Source organism: Micropterus salmoides, unplaced genomic scaffold, assembly GCF_014851395.1.
Source record: "Micropterus salmoides isolate LMB-PRFRI ecotype aquatic unplaced genomic scaffold, ASM1485139v1 Ms_hic_scaffold_6, whole genome shotgun sequence".
Classification (NCBI taxonomy): domain Eukaryota; kingdom Metazoa; phylum Chordata; class Actinopteri; order Centrarchiformes; family Centrarchidae; genus Micropterus; species Micropterus salmoides.
The window spans coordinates 24,461,530-24,482,584 of record NW_024044348.1 but is presented as its reverse complement, the minus strand read 5'-3'; the positions used below and the strand labels follow the sequence as shown (position 1 = coordinate 24,482,584).

The 21,055-nt window shown below is 39.4% G+C and overlaps 2 protein-coding genes across 2 annotated transcripts; both read right to left on the bottom strand.

Annotated features, from left to right (window-relative positions):
- Window positions 1-687: 687 nt before the first annotated feature.
- Window positions 688-11,909, bottom strand: vps26a (VPS26, retromer complex component A). Its single transcript, XM_038700711.1, has 9 exons — window positions 11,780-11,909; window positions 10,352-10,501; window positions 9,854-9,929; window positions 9,204-9,360; window positions 8,393-8,557; window positions 5,677-5,783; window positions 5,332-5,433; window positions 4,996-5,105; window positions 688-3,721 (listed from the first exon to the last, which is right to left on the bottom strand). Exons 1-9 carry the CDS (start codon window positions 11,780-11,782, stop codon window positions 3,605-3,607), a joined length of 987 nt encoding a protein of 328 aa, XP_038556639.1. The 5' UTR covers window positions 11,783-11,909; the 3' UTR covers window positions 688-3,604.
- Window positions 11,910-12,811: 902 nt separating this feature from the next.
- srgn (serglycin) lies at window positions 12,812-20,762 on the bottom strand. Its single transcript, XM_038700712.1, has 4 exons — window positions 20,579-20,762; window positions 18,215-18,356; window positions 13,802-14,064; window positions 12,812-13,672 (listed from the first exon to the last, which is right to left on the bottom strand). Exons 1-4 carry the CDS (start codon window positions 20,631-20,633, stop codon window positions 13,566-13,568), a joined length of 567 nt encoding a protein of 188 aa, XP_038556640.1. The 5' UTR covers window positions 20,634-20,762; the 3' UTR covers window positions 12,812-13,565.
- Window positions 20,763-21,055: the final 293 nt, after the last annotated feature.

Here is a 21,055-nt window from a genome sequence, read left to right as displayed (position 1 = left end):
TCCTTCCTAGAGTACAGACTTAAAAACGACATTTGAAGGTTTCCAATGCCATTCGTTCTCATCAGAAAATACTTTCTATAGACTAGGTCAGTAATTAAAAAGCCTTGAATAAAATGAACGTCTACTATTCAATGTCCATGTCTCTACTATAATTCAAGACAGATGTTGATGTACATTTGAAAAGATTTTGCCATTTACTTTCTTTATTGCCAGGTCAGAATAATAGAAATATTGATGTCATAACTCCAAATTCACCACAGAACTACCTCACACAGGAATGTTTGACTAGCCACCAAACACGTCAATGAAATCATCATATTGCATTCATTTAAATGTGCAGTAATAGCTACTATAAAGTTTTCCACTCTTACATAAATATAATTCTTGTGGAGAAATGCTGAATCTTTTAGGAGCATTGACAAGTGCGTCAGGACGGACACCAAAATGCTAGTGACCGTGGAGCTGATGAATTAAGGTGCTTTCAGCTATGCAGACAGATGCAGAAATAGGAACGGGCTAGAGAAAGAGTTAAAGGCTGAGTTGTGGCAATGGTTATATCAACTGTAGAACTTACCTGAATAGAAATACCTAAAATATTTAAATTGAGGGTGTCAAGTAAGCTTCTCTGAAACCTCTAATACACTTTCTGTAGTCATCCTGAAGAAACTGGGTGTTGTTCAAAAGATATTCAGTATAAATTTGCTTTATTCACGATTCATTTTAGCTATATATTTGGGTTTTGTGTATATACACATATTATCATACACTCACACACGTCGATGGCATGATAAGACACTGTAAAGATTAACATGCAGTAGATAAGACAGGGGCAGAGTTTTGGCATTTAAGTGTATCTTCATCACCTTTGAAGGTATTTAAAGTACACCAAACAGACCCTACCTGTACAGTGTTCAGAAAAACAGAAATATGTCTGACAGGGAAAAATGACTTGCAAATAAATTACACTGTTCCCACACAAAGGAAACCCAGATTGCAATGTCAGCACTTGTGTGAAGGAACAAATACATCTCAACTGTGGAAATGAGGGTTCAGAAGTTCATGAAATGAAACATGTAACATGACAGCATGAAAGTGACAAAAAGCAACTATTATTATAACTTATTAAGTCCAATTAAAGTAAGTAGTGACATATAAATGATAGAATCATTTCCATGACAGACGCAGGAGATCTCTGAGGTGAAGTTGTCCATGAGTGATGTTTAGTTTCAGCTTTCGTGCCCCTTTTTAACAAAGTTAAGCATCGGAGGGGAAAGTGCAAAACTGGCCACAGGTCAGGGCTTAAGGGCAAATTCAACTTACACACAAGACCGGTACCATCACGTGTGTGTGTGTGTGTGTGTGTGTGTCTTTAAAGCAAGACCTAAACTGCCGGTCTGAGCATCACAGTGGAACATTGTTGGATTTTACAGTGTACTGATACTGCATCCCTTCCAGTGCTTACAATTTCAGAAATGAGCCATTTATTAACATTAGTATTCTACTTGTATGGAACAAACAGGCTCAAAAACGCTGAACCCTATGAAAAAGAAAAGGTGGAACCGGCAAGAACAGTGGATTTACAGTGTGCTGATCATGGCTGGCATTGCTTAATTGTTCTATTAAATCATGTCAAATAGAAATGGAAACTGCTACTTGTGAGGTGATGACAACATTCATTTCCATGTATAAGTAGCCAGAAAAATTCAACTCAACTTTCAACCATTTTTAAGCTTTGAATTTTAGAAATACTGAAGTGAGTCAGCTGACACTGGCCCCGACACTGGAACTTAAATGTTCAGTTCACCAAAAATTACAAACAAACATATTTTCTATTTAGCCATATATGTCCTTGTTTTGAGATCTCTCTCCCGGAAATTTCTTCCTCCACCCCAATAAAATGGAAGTCAATGGAATTTCACCTGGGGTGCTCAAAGTACTGAAATTTAACCTTCCATTAATTTTGATTATCCGCTTATCTTGCATGATTTTTTTTTTTTACTTTTTCTTTCTTTTGTAGTTAGGTTGATCTGGCCCTTAAAATAACTTTGGAAGACAAACACCAAAAAGGTTTCTATTCTTAAAGACTAGTCATAAATAAATGGCACTTTAAAGATCAAACAAAATGCCTCGTGCCAGAAAAACATGAATGAATGAAGAAGAGTGAATCTTTAGATACATTTGGAGGCAATTCTGCAGAAACCTGACAGACCTCATCAGTGAAAACAACATAAAATATTCATCTAAACAAAGAGACTGAAATGTTGTTGAGCTGAGGAATCTCTAACAGGCAGAGACTTTGAACATATGATGCTTTTAGAGCTGCAACCATTAGCCTAAAAATGAATTAGTCAACTATTTTGATTATCGATTAATTGTTTGAGACTTTTTTTTAAGGAAGAACTCAAAATATTCTCTGGTTCTACCTTCTCCAAAGTTAGCATTTGATGCGTTTCTCTATATTATGTAACTGTATATTGAATACTTCGGGGTGTCAGACTGCTGGTCAGACAAAACAAGATTTATGTAGATGTCACCTCGGGTCTTGTGACTGACACAATTAACTTTTTTTCTGACATTTTACAGAATAAACGATGAATCAATTGAGAAACTGCAAATGAATCGATAATGAAAATAATCGTTAGTTGCAGCTCTAGATTATTTTATTTTATTAAATCATTTCATTAAATAAATAACATTGAAATGATTATGTCCATTTTGAATAATAAAAATCTTGTATGTATGAAATGAGATGTGGAGTGGAACAGGAAACAAACAGCCACATTAGAATTTGAAATGTAGGATTAAATGTATGTTCAGTTGAACATTTGTTGCACTAAACTCTTAATTTCCCAATTAAGCTGACATCTGCAGGAAAATAGCCGTCTGTGGACTGTTGCATCATACTTAACAATGACCGGGTGGTAGATGGACGAATGAGAGCACAGTGGCTCAGGCATTGTGAATAAACAGCGCAATAAAGAGCGCGTGTGTTGACTCATAGCTTAGCCTCTCATGTCCCTTGTTCAAGTCGATCCCCACACGTCTTGAAAACTTCACTGGCTAGACTCTAGAGAGCGTCATTTTGTAGATGTGGGAGGGAGGATGCCAGAGAAAGTCCAGGATAACGGCTGCCTAAATATGCAAACAAAAGAAGCTTCTGTTGCAAAAGAAAGGGATAAATGGTGTGGCGGTCGTCTGTAGCCAACTCCTCTTTTCCGTATTTGCTCCTGTTTTATTCTGCAAGCTGAGACTGTATGGCTTCACGTGTGTGTGTGTTTTCTGTCTGAGGCGCCAAGATCAAACAGGCTGCCTCACTGTTTCTTACTCGTGTCGTGTTTGATTTACACTCTTGCCTTGACATTTAGCATTCGGCCTACTTGGATTGTATGCTTGTGCGTCTGTATGCGAGTGTGTTTCAGTCCTGGGGGGAGAGAGAGTGATGGTGGTCAGACAGCTCACATCTGAAGCTGCGAAGTGACGAGGGGGCATGTATACAGACATTTCTCAGTCCAGGGAGATAGTGGGGCAGCCCGCACACCTCTGGCTGTTCAGCAGTGAAGAGTTGGGGTGTGTCTGTGTGTGTTTTAAGTTCATAGCATCGCCCTCACATCTCTGGCTGCTCCGCGTTAACTGGCTGGGTTCGGGGCTCAGGCGACTCGTAGCGCTGATGGAAGTTTCTTTTCCTCAGCTTCTCTGGAGCTTTTCTCCACAAAACGATCTCCTGAAGACAGAGAGACAGGAAAGAATAAATGTAGGCTCACGCACAAACTCACTCATTGTTGACTAACCCCACCGCTGCAGAATGTGAGATTTGTTTCTTCTTTCGATGATCGAATCCTTGGCCAAGAAAGAAGAAGAAAAGACCCTCATTACATTAGTCTTGTGACAGATCATGCACAGAAAGTAGGTTAGCTAGTTTACATGCTGCTTTTATCTTGAAGGCCTTTTTTTTGGTGTGGTAATCCGGGCCCTTATTTTGAAGTGATTTTTCAGCTCCAGCCAGATCAGCTCACAGAGCCCTCAGACACATAGACCATTACAGCCAGAGCCCAGCAACTACGGCAGAGTAAAGACCCACAGCTGTATGATAGTTTTAACGTTCGTACCGCTGTTATTCTTTCATTACATTCTGAGTAATTTTGTAAGATTTTAACTTAAATCAAGAGACATCTTGACGATGTACAGAGAAATGGTGATGTGCAAATAAATCTGGTCTTGTGAAACTTCGGAAAAAATTATCAGAAAAAGGAATGAAAGGGGACTGTCTTTGCTTTATTATTATTATTATTATTATTATTATTATTATTATTATAATAATAATATTATATTAGACATTACATTGCTAGTGTACAGTAGAGTTGTGGTCACAGTATTTGCTTTTTATTTGCTTTTATTTTATACAATTTTTTTTTATGTGCAAATATGTCTTGGTAAGTTAAAACCTACAATAAACCTGATTCTGAGCTCGTTTTGGGGGATGAAGCCTGGCTGTTATAATAATTAGAGCAATGCAGGCGGCCTCTGTGCTGGGGGTATCGTCAGCAGCGTTTTGTGTGCTTGTGACACTGCAAGTTTATTCTTCCAAGAACGACTAGCAAGAATGTTCTCCCCAAGAACACAAGTTCTTTGCATTCTTGGTTTTGAGAAACACCCCTGGTCTCTTTGTTATGTGCCCACCACAGACGGTCTGGGCGCTGCACTTCCGCGAGTTCCAGCTTTTGCGTTCCGTCAACATTACAGTTTTTAATTAACATTTAAATAACCGATTTTTTGAGATTTGTTAATGGAGTCAGAATCTTCCACGTCTACATCACGATGTATCTAAGAATTTATTTTTTCTCCCACCCCTAGTTGTTTGTGTTAAACAGCCATACAAGATCTGTGGAAAAACGTATACATGCACAATGTGGATCATACTGTCTCAGTGTCCCGAAGAAACAGTTTGAGATACCAGTCCACTGATGTATTCTGCTGCTATGCGTTCAAGCGTGTTACCTGTTGTTTAAAGTATCTTCTGTCCTCCTCATCCACCAGCACCAGATTAAGGAAGTAGCGTACAGAGAACTTCTTGTTGACATCTCTCATGGTTGCTGTCAGGTCATATCCTGTAAGGAAACAGAAGACGTTATATGCTGTCACTCAAACTTTAAGTGAAGATATGGCCATTTAAATGTTCAAATTAGAGGGACGTTAGCAGGGAAACTGACACCCTCATGATGCGAGGTTACATTATGTCCACTGGTGGTGATCAGCACACAACATATAACCAAAAGCTCATTGTTTCCTATATTCTGAAGTTGCAGCAAGAGAAGAGGAGAGGAGAGAACCCACCTGCCAGGAACAGTCTTATGGGGATTGATTCTCCTTTAACTGGAGCACCATCCATGATCTCATACTTTGCAACCGTCTCAGTCTCTGTGGTAGTACTGGGACCTGAAAAGGAGGTTAGCGATTAAATATGTAATTAAATATAAAGTGAGTAAGATAGAATAAGTTAAAGTGGAGCAGAGCTGACAGACGCGTCTGTACTCTGACTGGGGCCTAATCAGTTTACAAAAAGAGTAAACCAACTGCAGCATTTTACAGCTCGAGAAACCTCAAAGGTAGTGAACTTCAAAGTTAGCACAGAGTCACGCTGCTTAACATCCATGTGTTTGTTTAACACGGGATTCTTACCTATGCCTGTTATCTCCTTCTTGATGAGCTGTAGCTCCATGTGTTGAATCTTGATCCTGACCAGCAGGAAGTAGATCTTCCCAACAATCACGTCCTTAAGGTGGTATCTAACAAAAGAGACACATCAAGAGAAGCTGCTCAAACCGACTTAGGCTACATCCACATGACTATGTTTTTGTTTTAAAACGCAGACCTTCTGCTAGGTTTGCACCTCCCGTCCAGACTAAAACGGCAAATCTCAAGACCTAAAACGGAGAAGTTTGAAAATGCTGCCGACCCCGTTTTCATTTTAAAACTCCTCATTTTATAAATGTTTTGTACTGTGCATGTCACCGCATTTGCTTTGTGATGACTTCCAGTCTGTTTTCCGCCACCACAGTCTCTTTGTACTCCGGTGTTATTTACAGAAACAGTTCCACCTCGTTGTCTGTCACTGCAAAAAAATCTCTGGTGTTGTTATTCGTCTGTAGCAGCTAAAACGTTTCCGTGAACAGATCGAAGAACAATGAACATTGTGTGCACTGTCTCACACACACAAATTCTCAGTTCAACCATGTCCACAAACAAAAATATAATAATTTACAATAGCGTTTTTCTTTTACTATACATGTTGCTTAGTGGGACTTCTGGCATTCCTTGCCTTGAACAGTCCTCTTCAAATCTGGCTTGTATTCCGTTGTTGCCACTCGAAGCAATTCTTTCACATGGGTGTCAGTCAGAACAGATTGATGCTTTGATTTCACGTGTTTCAGGGTAGAAATCACAGACTCGCAGACGTATGTTGACCCAAACATTGACAGTATCTTAAGTGCAGCCCGTTTGACATTGGGGTATTTTTCCAGTGGCACACTTTTCCAGAACTCAATGGTCCCGTCCCTTAAAGCAGGTTTCAGTTGGTCCTCCTCACAAAGATCTCCAACTCATCCGCAGCCTCATCTGTGACTACTTCAAACAGTCCGTCTCCGCATTAAATGGGTTGACGAGGAACGTAATCTGTGGCCTTTTCAGTTGTAGATCACGGAACCGGGTCAGAAAGCTTTCGTGCGGGTTTTCAACCAGTGTTGCATATCTGGCTCTTTGCTTATTCAGGGCGGCGCTGGTGACTTGCCCGCTGGCTTTTAGCAGAGTGGGAAAATGCGTTAAATCTCCCTTTTGAATATGCGCCTTGAACAGCTTCAGTTTGTTGACAAACGCAAACACACTTTGCACCAGATCAGGCAGCATTCTTACCCTGCAGGGTCAGATTCAGTCTGTCCAAGTGACACAGCATGTCGACCAAAAAGGCCAGATCCATAATCTACTCGAGGTCCGAGAGCTCGGGATAGTCCTTGTCCTTCTCTTCCATGAACAGTTTTACGGCATCCAAAAGCTCAAAAAAGCGAGCGAGTACCTGGTCTTTTGACAGTCACCTCACAGTGCAGTGCAGCGGGAAGTCACCTGGAAGCCCTTTGTCCAGCTCAGCGATGAGATTCTTTAATTGCCTGTGGTTAAGCGCATGTGTGAGGATGTAGTTGACGATTTCCATCACAGGCTTCATGACGTTGTCTAAATTCAATGATTTAGACATGAGTTGTTCCCTGTGGATGATGCAGTGGAAATTCCAAAACTCGGGAAATGTTTGGTCAGCTTTGCACAGCCCCACAAGCCCGTTCACAGATCTAGTCATGGCTGGCGCTCCATCCGTGGCTATTGCAGTTAGTTTTGGTATGGGCAGATTTGCTTTCGCAAATGCAGCCATCATTGTTTCTTTCACATCTATTCCACGGGATCTGTCTTTTAATGGAAGAATATCAAGGAGTTCTTTGATCACAGAATCGTTTGACACAGACCGTGCAAATATTGCACAAATCTCATCCAATGCGACACTAAAATACTCACAAGCTTGAAGGTCAGAGTGCAACTGTGATTCAATAGCCGTGTTAATGTCCAATATTCTGTGTTCAACACTGTGGCGGGACAGTTGGACGTCTGATACCATTCGTTTTAGTTTGTCGTTTTCAGGAGACAAGATTTCAACAACGTCACTGAGGCATTTTTTAACAAACTCCCCTTCATTGTATGGCTTTTTAGCCCGTGCAATGTTCCAAGCCAGTTGATACAATGCAAGCGTTATGGTCTCTGAGTGCTTCGTAAATTTTTGGAAAAACTGTATCTGCTTTTCTGCCTGATGTTTCAAAGTGACCAACAAGTTCAGTCCCTTTTGAAAATTTCTGGTCGATGTTAGCATGGAGTGAGCTGAAGTGGCGCTGAAGATTTGAAGCTTTGAAATGCTCTAATGACGCCTGACATATAAGGCAGAATGGCTTGCCATTACGTTCAACAAAAAAACTCTGTTAAAAAAGTCCTGTGTTCATCTTCATATTTTCGTTTTGCTGTGCATTTTTTCCCTGCCATTTTGAGAGTGAACTTGACACAAATTGTTTACTCAAATGATCTTGCCTCTACTGGGAAACTTTGCGGTATTTTCATCTCACACACATGTGTGTTTGACGAAAATACCGTATTGAACTCCAGCGAAGCGAACACGCACATTAAAAAAAACACAAACACAAACTTCGATATGAACGTAAGAGCTGCATGAAACCCGGCAAAGAGCCACATGCGGCTCGGGAGCCGCGGGTTGGCCAGGCCTGCCCTACGGGCACGTCTTATCTGGATTTGGGAGTTTGCTGAGGAAGCTATAAGGATTTCAACACAAAAGCAATATTGATCTTACTTGGATTTGTTGTATTCAAACTCAATGTGCAGACAGTCTTCAATGCCAACCTCCATCTTGATCGAGTTGTTGACGTCTGGGTAGGTGGCTAACTGGTGGACAATCAGCTCATATTCCTTCACTAAGTCAGACAGACGGCGTACTACTGTCACCCTGAGAAAATACCTGCAAGAAGAACACACAGACGTTCGCTGTCATCCAAAGATAATTCAAACTGTGACAACCAGATCAAATTTGTAGAGGGCAAAAAGACAGAAAACTGAGTGGGCAACCCTTTTCTTTCTCCTTCACATGTGTACAAACCTACCTCAGACTACCCAGAATGTGTTTGTCATATTTTGACTAGTCAGTGAAATGTTCAAATACGGTTGATTCAAATCCAGTTTAATTGGGCTGTTTCTAGAATATGTTATTAAAAGCATCTAAAAATTACTTTAATTATCCGCTAATAAACTAGGTTTTGATGAAATGATCAATCACAAAAAAGTCACATTTGTATTTTATATATTTACTTATAATAAATAACAAAAATGACTGATAAAGTATTCAATGTAGTTCCGGTAAATATACTAATTAAATAATGAATAATCTCAGCACTACTGATAACAGTACCAGTAACAGCAATATATTTATTGATTCCTGTAGGGAATTTCTCCAACTGTCCCCCTCCAGGGGGATAACGGTACAACATCAGCGAGAGAAAAGCTTTGCTGCCATTAGATTGAACCTGATGCTGACGTGTAACAAATACACATGGGTGCACAGACATAGGATAATCTGCAGTTTATGTTAAATTGTGTAACAAATATACCTTAGCCTGACATTGGCTCCAGTGTACGACTCATAGGGCTTCTCCACCTGCATGAACTCAAAGTCGTAGCTCCTGTTCTGGTTGAGTTCTCCAGGAAGAGCCAACTCTTTAACCAAGTCCACAAACTCATGGGTGTTGCTCTTATCAGAGAATAGCTCTGAAACACAGCAGAGTGGATTTAGAGTGGTTGGTGGTCTGGAAGATGTATAATTCAAGACAGTTTAAAACACACGGCAAAAATTTTATACATTGGTTTCATTTAATAATTCCACTCTTTCATCACACTGCTCATTACCCTGCTCTTACAGCAAATACAGTTGGAGGGAGGTTTAGCTCCACCATGGCAGGCTGCACATGACGACCACATGCTCAGTTAAACCTTTCAGCCACATGAGAAAGCCAAAAGCCTCCTGTTGACAAGTACTTTTTCAGCTGTAACGCCCAATTCACTTTGTTAGAATTCCAAATATTTTATAGAGCTAGTAGCAAAAGGCAATTTAGAGGTTTTAAGTATTAAACAGAATAAACCCATCAGTACAATCCTACTAACATCAGAGCAACAAAACAGTTCACTCCATACACTTTATGCTACTTGCAAAAGGCAGGAAAATAACAGAGAGTGATGAATGCACCACTTTAATCATGCTCACCTATCTGACCAACAAACTCGATGCGGATGCCCTGATGTTCCAGTCGCTTTCCTCCCTGCTTCACATTTACATTCACCTAGAGAGGAAACATCTGATGAGTTCATGTTGCATATTAACCAAAAAGCACTTTATCACAGCGACAGTTTGACAATATTACCAATTTAAAAATATACTCCAATATTACTTATATAAAGCAGATTTATCAGCTGATACATTTGTGGATCTGAAACATGGATGCTTCACTTCCTCCCAAAGTCAGAGCAAATCTTGCACACACATCAAAACAACCTTAATTTCCCACTGGACTCAGTTAAAGAGAGGATCCCAAAATAGACTCGGGTATGGTCGTGAAATCCAGTCTCAGAGTATCTGAGTACTGTTAACTTGTAAACTAAATGACAGCACATTTTAATCATGCTTCATGTGTGTAGCACCCCCCCTTCCTGAACCTTGGGGAGCTTTGCGACCCACTTTATAAATAATATAAACTCTGTTTACCTTGCCAGACACAGACTCTCCGTCGTAGAACAGGTAGTGTTTCTCCACTTTCCCATCTTCTGTCTTCAACTCGGCCGTCTTTCTGTTCTCTGCATCGTTCAGCAGTACGTCTATCTCACATACCGGCCCGAACAAACCTCCCAGGAAACTCTGAAAGCACAAACTACATAATAGAAAATAGCATAACACAGCATAATACACAACTATGAAAAAGTTGACTAGTTGGTGGGTCGTCTGAAAAAAGCTGAGTCCTTTATTCACAGTAAATTTGGATGTACTGTGGACAGAAGAGAAAGCTCCTTGCTTAATTAATCCTGACAAGCATTAACAGCTAATTGTTTTATAATCTATAAGGTTCGTAAAGTTTACCCTTTCGGTAAAGGCTGTAAAAGAGGTCTAAAACGACAAACAAGCAAAGACAAGACTGGCAAATCTATGATCATCATGCTTTGTGACTATCAGTCAGTTTTCAGCCTGACAGTACAGATAACTGTGACAGGGCTGAGGCGGCTTTCTAGTTTACAGACATTTTAAAACTACAACAAACTAAGCCAAGAATATTAGGAATTTGTTAACACACATCTCCATAGACTCTGATGACAGACAATAGGATGTAGTGGTCTGCAATAATTATAAATACCATCACAGCTGCCAAGTTTACATCTATAGGTATGTAGTAAGTGTGTGAATATGAAGGGGACTGAATGTGCTCTGGATAGTCTTAATCTCCACAGACAGTCTCCATCCATTCTCAGGTAGAACAACAACATTTGTTATTTCCACACTAACTCGATCACCAGCTGCACAGCCACATTATTTTCCTCTGAGTTGGCGCAAAGTCACCAACACATGCCTCAGCATGCAGGAGGAATCGGCCAATCATCAAGATGTCAGGAGAGACCAATCATTGTCTGGACACGAGTGGGATGCTTTAATTCATTTTATTTACATATCATATAGACAACTCCCTTTAGAAACCCCCAAATCAACTCAATGATCTGCACAGGAGCAAACAACATGGTAAACACAGCAGCAGTACATCAAAGTCAACATCCCGTTAAAGTTACATCGCGCTAATCAGCAACGTTAGCTAACATTAACATTTCGCTCAGCGCCCTTTGCAGGTTCAGGTCCCGAAAACACAAACAAGCTAAGGTAACTTTAATTATTAACCAACACTTGTAGTTACTATCATCACTAAGCAAAGCTGCTGGGCCGTTGGCTAGCCAGAAACATATTTGAGAGAGCAGGGCCTCGTACTACAAGGGCTAAGTGGACCAACCCAGCTAGCTTTCCTGTCAGGTTTAAATGCTGAACAGCGACTGTCAGATGAAGCTGCGGGTCCCTGTTGATGCTGGGGCTTCATGAATTAATACCCCGGTTAATTTCAGCGCGGTCCGAACAGCTGATGCTTGTTTTTACACTCACCATCTCGGCCGTGTAGACAGTTGAAGCTAACAGCTAGCCTCGCTCCGTGCAGCCAGTCTGTCTGAACCAGGAGGTAGTAACGAGGCTTACCGTCATGTGACCCGGGTCATGTGTGAGGCGACGGCAGGAGGCTGACATGGGACGCAGGCAGAGGTTCACACCAGGCTCAAGTTTGTTATTAAACTTGCTGGCATGAAGTTACCTAATTATTTAGCTTTTTTTAAAGCATGTTATGCCTCGTGTTTAAATTAGAACTACAGAATCCAAGTTATAGCAATAGACACTTTCATTAGAGCCGGACTGATACTGACTTTTTGAAGCCCATACTAACAGCAGTCTATGAGAAAACAATGATATATTGGCTAGTCTTTAAAATAAATGCTTCACATAAACGTTGATAGAGATCCCTTCAAATTGATTATTTAAAAAATATGTGGCCAACTATGGCATTTCGCAGCTGAAAAAATAAGCGTATTAGCGCTCTCTGGTGGACAAACTTTGACATTGCTTCTAAATTTATTTATTTTTATTTAGAGTTTAGCTATGGGATTTCTCGACTGCAATTTAATATAGGCCCATGTGTGACAAGATAATAGCCTATTGGAATAATATTGGTTAGTATTAAGTAGTGGATCACCATTTGGACATGATGTTCAAAACACCTGGTGCATTAATTGTATTGTTTGTTGTGCAAAATTGTTTTAAATCAGACGCTTTCACGATATCTATTGTACTTTTACTACAGTTGTATTGGCTTTGTGCTGAGGTTGTCCTAAAAGTTTAATGTCATATTCATCTTTATCATATTCTCTTTATGTTAGAAAAGTAGACTTTTGCAAAAACTGTCTTTTATTTCTAGAAAATTACATAGCTATAAAGCATCCAAAGACAATCTCATGTCTATAAATGTGAAAGCTGACACAGGCAGAATAAAACCATTAAAACCCTGCTAATTCATACCTAAGATTCACAAATTACCCAACTGACTGAGGAGATACAATAAACAGAACAGTTACTGAAAACACTATTGAATACTGTTGTTATAAATCCTTTATTGATTGAAGTATTTCAAATGCAAATTAGACAAGGCAAAGCATGTTAAAATTAATGCATGTGCACAATACATATTTTGTATGTGATCCAGCTCACAGCGGTTGACATTGCGTTAATCCATTCCTGAGTGGTTTGGGTTTGCAAGATTCTCGTGTTCAACCTTGCAGACCAGAAGTTCCCAGAAGTGATTGCATAACCCTCCTGGGTAAATGTAAAGTGTCACAACATTTGAGAGAAAGGGATCAAATAATATAAATAAGTCTTTGTTTTTGTATGTTATAAAGTAACACAGGCCTCATAGCTCTAAAAAGATGGTTGGAACTAAAGCTGCACAGAGTGAGCAATGCATAGACAACATCTTATTGCACTGGAATTAAAATTATTTGAAAGCATATTTGTGTTGTAACATGTTCATATTAAAAAGCATATTCCAATTTACAACATCTTTACCACATGAAAGGACAAATGCAGGTCACTGCCATCTTAAACTAAACTAAAGTGTGTATATGTCTCATTTATGCAGACCATTCTTTTACTTTTTCATTGTTTACAGTTGTTCTACCTCCCATCAATAGCACTGATGATACAAAATATATATCTGGCCTTTGTCAATCTCTGAGCTTTTCCACCACCAGGTGGTAAATCAAAATTTGTTTTACTATAGAGGTTGGATATAAAATAGATGCAAGCCTGTGTGTGTGTGTGTGTGTGTGTGTGTGTTTGTGTTAGTAGTCTACAGCTGCAGAAGGTGGTCTTCTCTCAGCTCATCCTCCGCTGGTTTTGACTCACCAACCTCAGACCTGCTAGGGAACAATCGCCTCATGGCCTTGGTATCCCAACCTATAAGCAGAAGAACAAGGACAAGTCAGATTAAATGGAGCAGAGAAAAGCCAGGACCAAGAAAAATATTTAATCTATTCTTATATAATCTAATCTAATCTATTTAATAATTTTCCCCAAAAACCTTACCTTTGTTTAGCTCACTGTCTTTCTCTGTCCAGGACTCGCCAGAGCCTGTCTCGCTTGCACCAGTTATGGAGGCCTGATCAGCCACGAATTCACCTTCAGTTGCAGAGCCTTCATAAACTCCAGAACCTTCCTCTTGCTGCTCAACCACAGGTGACTCCCCCTTTTCACTCATCATTGGTGATTCTTCCTCTTCCATCTCTTCATACTCATCCATCTTGTCCTCATCTTCCTCTGGACTCTCATCCTCCACAGGCTCTGCCTCTCTGGAAACAGATTAAGAGTCAGATATTGAAAAATGTTGATGGAGTATGGCAGGTTGTTTGTTTGTGATATGGTTTTTCCACAAAGAAAGTTCAATAAACTACTTACAAGCTCTTAAAAGCACATTTACTATTTTCCTCTCATTTTAAACCCATAATCTATGAGAAGACAAAAAATTTTCATTTCAAAAGTTTTTTAACTTGCATGATGCAAGATGTCTCCTACTTCATTGGTGTGTGCTGGTAGTTTCCACATCACACTTGTTTAGGTTTATAAGTTTCTCATACGTACATGTCTTAAACTTAAGATTTAGGGTGAGTGCAGAGAATTTTTCTCCCTTCAGCATATTCATTCAAAAACAGTCGTATTGTGTCAAACTCTGCCTAATCAATCAATTGACTCACCAATTGGCAGAAAATTAATCATCAACTATTTTTATAACCGATTAGTAATTATTGTAATTTTTCGAACAATAATACCAAGCATTTGCTGGTTCCAGCTTCTAAAATGTGAGGATCTAATGCTTTTCTTCAGCAAATATGAATACTTCTCCTTGGGCTGTGGTAAATCATAACAAGCATTTTACACAATTTTCTATTTTATAGACCCAACGATTAATCAATATATAATAGGTTGATAATTGATAATGAAAATAATCACTGGTTGCAACCCTACTGCACATTTGGCACAATGACAGTAGCAACAACCAGAACACATTTTTGAGTGAAAGGGGACTTTAAAGGTCTAGAGTTGGGTGTTGCTTTCTTTATGTTTTTTCATGTTGAAGCTGTTACTCCAAAAAAAGGACAGAGGCATATTTATTGTTTTAAGCTTTTTGGTTTTATGTTCAAACAATTATCAGGAACAAGTAGAAGTGTTAGGAAACAGCAGCTAAGAAATACCAGGTGTGCATCAATTAGGCAGATGATAGGTCATAGGCATAAAGGCCGACACAGGTGTTTTCACTTAGTTTGCCTGATTAGATCTCCTCTGAGGACTATGTGGGCATGTACAGACTGCGCTTGATTGACATCTGTCTGACATTTCTGTTAACTTAGTGTTGTATTATTTTTATTGACTCACAAAGTTTGATGAGCTCACTGAATTCCAATATAGCTCAGCCAAACTTCAACAAGAAGACGCCTAATTAGCCAGAATACACTTGTGTGTACAAGGCCTTTACACAGTTTGTAGCCTAAAACGTGTAACACATATCAACACCCGATACTCTCAACCTCATATCCTGCTACTGCTGATGGGTTTGAAGTAAAAACCTTTTTTGCAGTAAGTCTACTCTTATGCATGCTGTACCGTGGATTCTGGTTTTCAGGACAATCAAGATCTAGAAACAGCATTAAAGCAGGGGGTAGGCAATTTAGTTCAGAAGCATTTTTGTTATATTTGTTGAAATTCTCTTTACATCCCGACAGCAATCAATAAATCAAATGCTCTGACACAAAAAATATAAAAATCTGGTACCTGTGGCTGTCGCAGGACTGTAATAAGCATGGCCTATCTGCCTGTCTACTACCTGTGTGTACCTGTGGAGGGACGCCTGAAGAGACGGGGTGGGATTTTTTTCTGTTGGATACTTTCACAATCTAGCGTTCTCTTGTTAGTTTTCCAGTGTCTCAAGCCTGATTATCAGACTAGTGTCACACATACATAGATACAAAACAATAGACCAGAAGCAGCAGCCCACCAGGCGTCACAGCCCACTTCCTCTCAACACTTCCCTTTGGCTTCCTGTTCAAGGCGAGCTGCAAAGGGGAGGGTTGCTGCTGTGTACCTGGTATTTTTAAGCAAGCTGAAATTATGTACGGGGAGAGATAAGACTCAGACTAACAACACAAACATTCCATAAGATCAGTTTTCATTTTTCTAATCAATTTTCAACTTTTCTAACTTTCATTCACTCTGTCTCCAACCATCATTTCCACTTGCTTCTGCCCTCTGCACTCTTTGCCTCTCTTCTCCTTTGTGTCTCTGCTCTGTAATCCCAAATCATTTATAGAAGCTTCACACCTATGGTGTTTCTCATTTGGACTTTTAACCAGTTTCATTGATCAGACCAGGTAAAATCATGTGATGATAGTGACTCAGTGGAGTAGCATACAGTATTTAATCAATGTTCTTTGACTCATTGGTGCTAAAGCTGTCATGCTTCTTTTCAATGCCTCTTTGTACATATCAGATATAGAAAATATGCTTGAGAAAATGTGACATGAAGCAGAGTTTCTCTGTGGAACTTGTAATATGTCAGTGATTTTTGTATAGTTGTCTGGGAGTTTACATTATGTATGTGTAAAGTACATATATATATATATTGCAACAGCTGATTAAACCCATTCCAAACAACATTGTAGATGGACTGCAGCCAGATAAATAGTATTTGTGGTATTCATTTTTGAGAAGTTTCCTTTTTTTTAAATATAATTTCATTAACTGATAGGATTGATGTCAGTTAAGAGGAACCCTATAAGAGGAAATTGAGGGCTAAGACCAAGACTGTGATACAAACTTTCTCAACAGTTCTTAAAACTGTGAATAACTTGGTCATGGTGGAAAGGAAAACTGATGAGAGGCCAAAGGAGGCGTGAAGTGCGTATGTGTATTTTAAGTTTATGTATATACACAAATTTAACGACATGGAAGCACAGTTTGAGATAACTGCCCGGCCAATTTTTTACAGTAATTGATACAAAGAAACAAATGGAGAATTAATTATGACTCAGTACTTTTTGTAAAACTTATGTTAGTTGAATAACACTGAAGGAGATATGCGCTTTGCTGAGCACCATCTAAGTTTATTTTATATATTGCCATGACAAATTCTTTAATACTTCAATATTATTGCTCAAGGAGCCTCCCTGTAGGATTCAAGAAAAATTGATAATTATTATTAATTAAGAATTAAGTGTTAATTCACATTTTGTTTTCTAGAAGGTTAAGTCTATCATAGCATGCATTGGGTGGAACTCTGGGACAATAACTGGACACATGGCTCCCCAAAAGGTGTACCACAGACAGACAAATATTAAAATAATATATTTTATGTCTTCTTTGTTTCGTTTAGCATTGTGACAGCAGACATGATGACATACAGCACAGTATGAGCCTGGATGAGCCCATATTGAAACCACAGATGTCATCAGTGCTTGAAGCCAACAAGCATTCTCAAATGTTGAACTGCATGCATGCCGTATATGCACAGTGTAGAGTGGGAAGAAGAGCAGAGAATGTGACCAGTCATACAAGGAGTGGGTTTGCACCAACATCATGGTATCTAACTTAGTAGACTGTTTCAATAAGATGCCCTTGACTGACTATACTTCCTCTATATTGGAGTCTGTACGGTACACATAGCTCAAGTATGTTTCCAGAAAGCAATTTGAGCAAAGTAGTCCCTTCACCACAAACACACACACACACAGACACACACACACACGTGTGTGAGTTTATCATATTTGTAGTTTTTGGCATAGCCCACCTCTAATTTCCCCATTTTTCCTACTGTACTCTTTCTCATAAAATTATCTTTCAGCGCACAGCAACATTCCTCACCTGCATTCCAAACTATACAGAGAAGTGAAAAGTGACCATAGATCAACATCTAATGCTTTAATTTACACATACTGCTACTCCTGTACTCTGCGAGAGTATGAAATAGACCATGAGCTCTTTAGGTCGTTCTTATTCCAGCTCAAACCTCCCTGCCCTCTCTCTGACAGTCCCTCTGTCTTTCTTTATCCCTCCACGTTGTCTTCTATTCTGGCTTTTCTTGGCCACCTACCTCACACTTATACACTCTCAAACACACACACACACACACACACACACACACACACACACACAACACATAAACACACACAGAGATACACACAGACAGAGGTTGTGTTGCCGGAGTTGTGTTAACCAAGGTAACAGATCCAATGCAGCATCAGCATTTCTATATTTCAAGTCTGTGTTTATCTGACAACTGTGTAGTATATTGTCACCGAGATGGATGTTTTTCTCATCCCACAGTGAAGTGAACTGCTGCTAAGACACACTCACCTTACTCTGAGCAACTCACAGAGCAAATAAACCATCACACCCTAAGCTTGTAAACTCTCACAGAAACACACACTCAGGCAACACATGCATACTTACAAATACTGTGCAGTAGAAGCAGGCAGTTTGGCTGGTAGGTCTGGACTCCATGCCATTTCTGGACTTTGTTGAGTCACACAGTTGGCCTGGTCTCCCTCAGGGTTACATCTCACAAACTTATACACAGCAGTCCTAGGTGCTCCTAGAGAGAGACAGAGGGTCATTGATGTTTCAGTTATGTTGTTTTTTTCCCTCCAACATTTTTTGCAAGAATTTCTTGAGAGTTCTTGGGCAATATCTTCTTGCTCATCTGGATCTGCTTAATATGACATTTGGGGTTTACTAGTTCCATGTTTGGAGAGTTTCAGGAGATTACAACATTATTTTGCAACAGGGGTAAAGTGACAGTTGGCCTAATGGACTTCAGCGCTGTTTATTCTCTTCAGTAATGTATTAGCATAGGAAGTGACAGCATCACAGCTTTTTCTCAACAAGCTGCTCATAGAGTTTATCGGATGGTGAAAGCATTTACAGTTATTTTACACAACTATCCAGTGTAAAGAAACTAGCTGACAGCTATCAAGTGTTTCATTAGCCATCCCCGCAAAACAAAATTCATGTTAATCAATAGATCAGGGGATTTTGACTGTTTGATGATCGATGTTGGGATTCTGATTTATGAATGCTGCAAACTAAATATGCACAGCTTCCTTTTTTCCCCCACACAGTTGAGTTCTAGTTTAAAACAAACAACAACAAAAATCAAGAAAATCATAAACACCGGAAAGCATTTTTTTATTGTTTAAAAATAAATTTCCTCCTGAAACTCTGGTGTGACATTTCTGCATCACATTGATAGGCTACTACTGCCGAAAGTAATCCACCACCATCGGTGATACAGGCTATTAGTATCTGAGGGATGCATCAATATTATTTTATTGGAAATGTGGGTGCCACAGGTGGCTTCCTGTGACAAGTAGTTTGAATATTGTCTGTCAGTAAAATTGACAGTGAGAGTGTTACTTTAAAGACAACTGGCCTAATATGAATTGATGATAATCAGTTGATTAAGTGCAGTTTTTAGTGTCAACTGGCTGTATAGCTTTTGTTTGTCATTTGGCTTCTACAATAAAACAAGGTGTCATTTTATAATTAATTTCAAATAATTTTTTGTAACAGGACATTTCCACAGAATGCATCTCTGACACTGTAAATGCACATGACACATTAATGTCACAAATCTCAAAACAGTATCCTTCTGAAGAACGCAAATATTATAATAAGATAACAGCAATTATTTTTTTTTACATAATCACTGATTTGTGAAAATAAAATCAGGCCTATGGGGCATTACATAGTTAACACTGTTTTCCAACCCTGAAGTAAATTAGACCAATTTATTATGAACAAATGCTGTTATCTCATTTTGTAAATGTCCATTGTAATTTTCATCTATTCATTTAAAGTTGGGCTCTCCTGTGATAACCATTTCCTGGTTAGAGTCTTTTAACCAGCCACATTCATTAAATATTTTATACTAATATTTTAACTTTAAGAATCCATACTCCCTAGGGGCATTTCACATTTGAAAATATCTTGTGGGGCATTGTGTTTAAGGCCAATTCTACTGAATAAAAATCTTTGTTTCGCTGCTTAAATAGGCCTATAGTTATTGGCAACATCTAAAAATTACAAGAAGAATACATGTATAACCCGGTATAACCCAGCCACATGCTTTGTTATTATTTTATTTATTAGGGTTTTCTCTAACTTTGCAGTGCCCCTCCACTATATTAGAAATCGACAATGGCCTAATGTGTCATGGTGAGAGTCCAAAAAGCCCCCTTACAAAGAAACACGCCACATCAAAACTTCACTCGGAAATTGAAACGCCTTTGCGCTTTCCGATTTAACATTCACAAGGCCTGGCAGGGGTTCCCACACATTTTCCCTCATGAACTTCAACGTGTTGGACCCTTGTTCCTTATCATAACAGAATATTTCCGTTTAGAAGGCCTACATGTGAAATTTTAGACTTTAAAATTGTGTTTTCTTAGGTCTACTGCACAAGTGGGAAGATATAGATCAGCCCCGCAGCGATGACAACGAAACCTGCGGTTTACAAATGAGTCACTTACGGTAATAACATTATGCTGACACTGGGAGGCAAATACCAGTGAAGTGAAACAGTCCCAAATTTTACTTGTCAATCTAAGACCCCAGACCCCAGTTTGGGTAACTCGCTGCTCTGTTATTGTGAGGATGTCCCGGGAGAGCACTTAAGCTGTCAGGTTGTGAAATTATTTAACTTTTTCCACTATGACCTGTCTTTAAGAAAAGCGTCCATATGAAGCCTACCCCGTCCTGCATCTGCGTAACAGTCACAAAGTATTTTATAATAATAATTATAAACCGTCGACTTACCCTTTCCGTTATGTAAGGCGAGGCAGGAGATAACGAAGAACAGAATCAGCTTCATCCTGTCTCTCTTTAACAGAACAACAAGAAAATATAAAAGCACTCTTTTCCAAAGTGACTCTTCTTTGCGCGGTGAAGACAAAGTGTGAACTGCCTCAGACAGTCAAAAACTCCCCCCTAAAAGAGCTCAGCCCTCTGAGTGCGTCATGGTTTCCTGAAGTCTTCTTGTGCAGAAAGTGCATGAACATCCTCAGTGGAAACGTTTGGCTATAGCCTCAGATATGAGATATCAATTCGGTGTTTGCGTAACTGCACACTTGGACCGAGGAAATACCAGAAGATAGCAGCCGAGATTCAATCGGCGTTTCTGATAATAACGACCGAGAGGAAGCGAACGGGCCTATTTGTCTTAATTGACTGCGGGCTCATTTTTGTGTTGAGATAAGAAGATAGTATTATTCAGAGCTTCTGCTTTTACATGAA